The sequence below is a fragment of the Spinacia oleracea genome, chromosome 4, assembly GCF_020520425.1.
Source record: "Spinacia oleracea cultivar Varoflay chromosome 4, BTI_SOV_V1, whole genome shotgun sequence".
Taxonomy (NCBI): Eukaryota; Viridiplantae; Streptophyta; class Magnoliopsida; order Caryophyllales; family Amaranthaceae; genus Spinacia; species Spinacia oleracea.
The window spans coordinates 85419419-85422193 of record NC_079490.1 but is presented as its reverse complement, the minus strand read 5'-3'; the positions used below and the strand labels follow the sequence as shown (position 1 = coordinate 85422193).

Genomic DNA, 2775 nt, shown 5'->3' with positions numbered 1-2775 from the left:
TAACAGGCCCCGAAATGTCGTTTTTTGGGCTTGTTAATTTTTTAATAAAAATTAAAAGTGACGGAAAGTAATTCAATTAAAAGGTCGACCTAAACTACTCGGAATTGTTGGAAACTTTGACACGATGTCACTGGGTATATTCTTGATCTATGGTAAATATATCAGATTTTTCCAATAAGTATAAATTCTAATTTTGCTTTTCCCCAATTCGTAGAATTTAGAACCCTAATTGATTTTTTAAATAATTTTGGTCTAATAATTCGGTTAATTGGGAAAGGGAATATAATTTCATGGGTCAGTGGAAAATTTTAAAAATTATTGGATTAAAATTTTGAATGGTTTCTTTAATTTTGATCGCACTTAAACCTAATTATTAAAATCTGAAATTTAAATGTTTAAGAACGATTTAAAGTTTTAGATTTTATTATTTAAAAAGTTCAAATTTTTCAAGTTGATTCGTTCGTTCTTAAAAATTTGAATAATGTTAGCCTTGATTTAATATTTTACGAAATTGGATTGTCGTTAAAGTTTATTAAATCGTTAAAAATCGTTGTTTTTAAAAAATAAAAATCGTAACTTTTTTTTTATGAAAAATAACATTAATGCAAAGTTCGTGAAATTAAAATTGATTTTAATTAAGTTGGTCCGTAGGCACGAACCAAAGGCACGAACACGATGTGTGGTGGACGTGTGGCTCGACGAGCCATGCGGGCTACTATGCGACTGCCGAGCCGCAGCGACACGGGCAGCATCAAGCGAGCTGCGTGCCTCGTGCGCGCTGTGCGAGGAAAGGGAAAGCAAGGCAGTGCCTTTGCTTGCGAGTGCTGCGACGAAGCAAGGGACAAGGCCTGCGACGTGCAGCGCTGCGATGGGCACGACGATGTGCGTGCAGGGGCAGCTAGCGCTGTGGGCACGCATGCTCGGCTGCGGGGTGTGCGAGCATTGCTCGTATCCCTCGTAGGCCACACACAAGGGGCAATGGGCTGTGCGCATGGCCTAGCCCAACCATGCACTTGGACTTTTTCGTTGAAAATTGTCTATTTCGTTGGGCTTCACATATTTGCATTAATTTGGGCTAACGGGATATTTAATTTAATTTTTATTTGCTTGGGCCGGGCCGCGAGTTTTAATTTAATATTTCATAATTAATTATCCGGAATAATTATTGGTTTGAGTGGGAGCCACTAAATGAAAATAAAATGAAGTAATTAATTTTAATTATTTTCGTAGGTCGCATTATTTTAGTTAAATTCAATTTTAGTTAGAATAAAGTCTAAGGATTAAGAATTTGGAAATTGATTAATCTTTTAGGACGCGTTTATGTGAACGTGAATTTTAATTAATTCACGTAAATACTTGCATAATTATATGGGCCATTCGTTTTAGCATATGAACGGGTGAATGCATAGAATGTATATTTTATGTAATGCAGATACTCCAAGTGACTAGTATGGCCATTTAGGATAGTTAAATACGGTCTGCGGACCGTTCTATCTTTGAATGTAAAGTTTTAAATATGGTCTACGTACCATGGAGATTTTGATATAATTTTATTATTTTCAAGTATTTCTAAGTTTAGAACTTTAAGTTAGCATTTGAACGAAGATTCAAGACGATGCCAAGCTAACAAGATGGTGATGAAGATTGGATGCTTCAAGACAAGATGTTTTGGGCCATACTAGTTCACCAATTATTTATGCATTTTGATATATATTATGCTTGAATGTATGTATGTATGCTTTGCATGAATAGGTTGTTTCGTATGACTCGATTAGATTAAGTTCACAATAATAAAACAATAATAAAAATCGAAAATTTATTAATCAATTAATTTCCGATTAACATGGAATCAAATCTAGGTCATAAAAATTTAAAATTTATCATAAATTAACAATTTTTATGGTGGTTTTTAATCATGGATACCTAATTAAAACGTCAATTAATTATGAAAATCAATGGCTAAATGCCTCTGGGTATTCCATCAAGAAAATGTATGAAGGTATGTCCAGTGAGCTCCCTAAGGTGGGATGGTGTAAATTTGTGTGGAATAGACTAACTGTTCCTAAACACAGATTCATTCTGTGGCTTGCAAGCCATGACAGACTCAAAACAAGAACAAGGCTTCACAAAATGGGCATTGGGTGTGATCAGCTTTGCCCTGTTTGTGGCAACAATGATGAAACTGTAAAACATCTCTTTTGTGATTGCACTTTTAGTGCTAGCTGTGCTGCTTCCCTGTTGCATTGGTTGGGGTTGCATTGTACCAAATCTGACATGGGACAGATTATGATCTGGATAAGAAGATCCTGCAAAGGGGACTTCAGAAGGAAGGTGGCCTATACCACTATGGCTTCTTTGGTCTATCACATTTGGAGAGCCAAGAATACAGCTGTTTGGGATATGACAGTGCCTACTTTTCAGACCACAGTGCAAAGAGTTCAGTCTGATGTGAAATGTAGAGTTCAGAACCTAATAAGTAAGAGTGTAAAGCAATCAGATAGGGATTGGTTTTCTTCCTTGTAATTCTGTTTTGTTTCTCCTAGGTGTGATGTATTAGGTTTTATCAGGCTGCTGCCTGTTCTGTTTTTCTTGGAGGTGTCTTGCCTTCCAAGCTAGGGTGTAACCTGGGAGTTCTATTAATATATTGCTCACTTACTTGCCAAACAAAAAAAAAATTATGAAAATCAAATCAAATTCTAAATTATTCGAATTTCAACAAATTAATTACAATTACAAATTAGGTTGTATAATTAACAAGCTTAGGCATTCAAAATT

The 2775-nt window shown here is 35.4% G+C and overlaps 1 protein-coding gene across 1 annotated transcript; it reads left to right on the top strand.

Annotated features, from left to right (window-relative positions):
• Positions 1 to 1989: 1989 nt before the first annotated feature.
• Positions 1990 to 2523, top strand: LOC130471676 (uncharacterized). The gene has a single exon (XM_056841931.1). It carries the CDS (start codon positions 1990 to 1992, stop codon positions 2521 to 2523), a length of 534 nt encoding a protein of 177 aa, XP_056697909.1.
• The last annotated feature ends 252 nt before the right edge of the window (positions 2524 to 2775 follow it).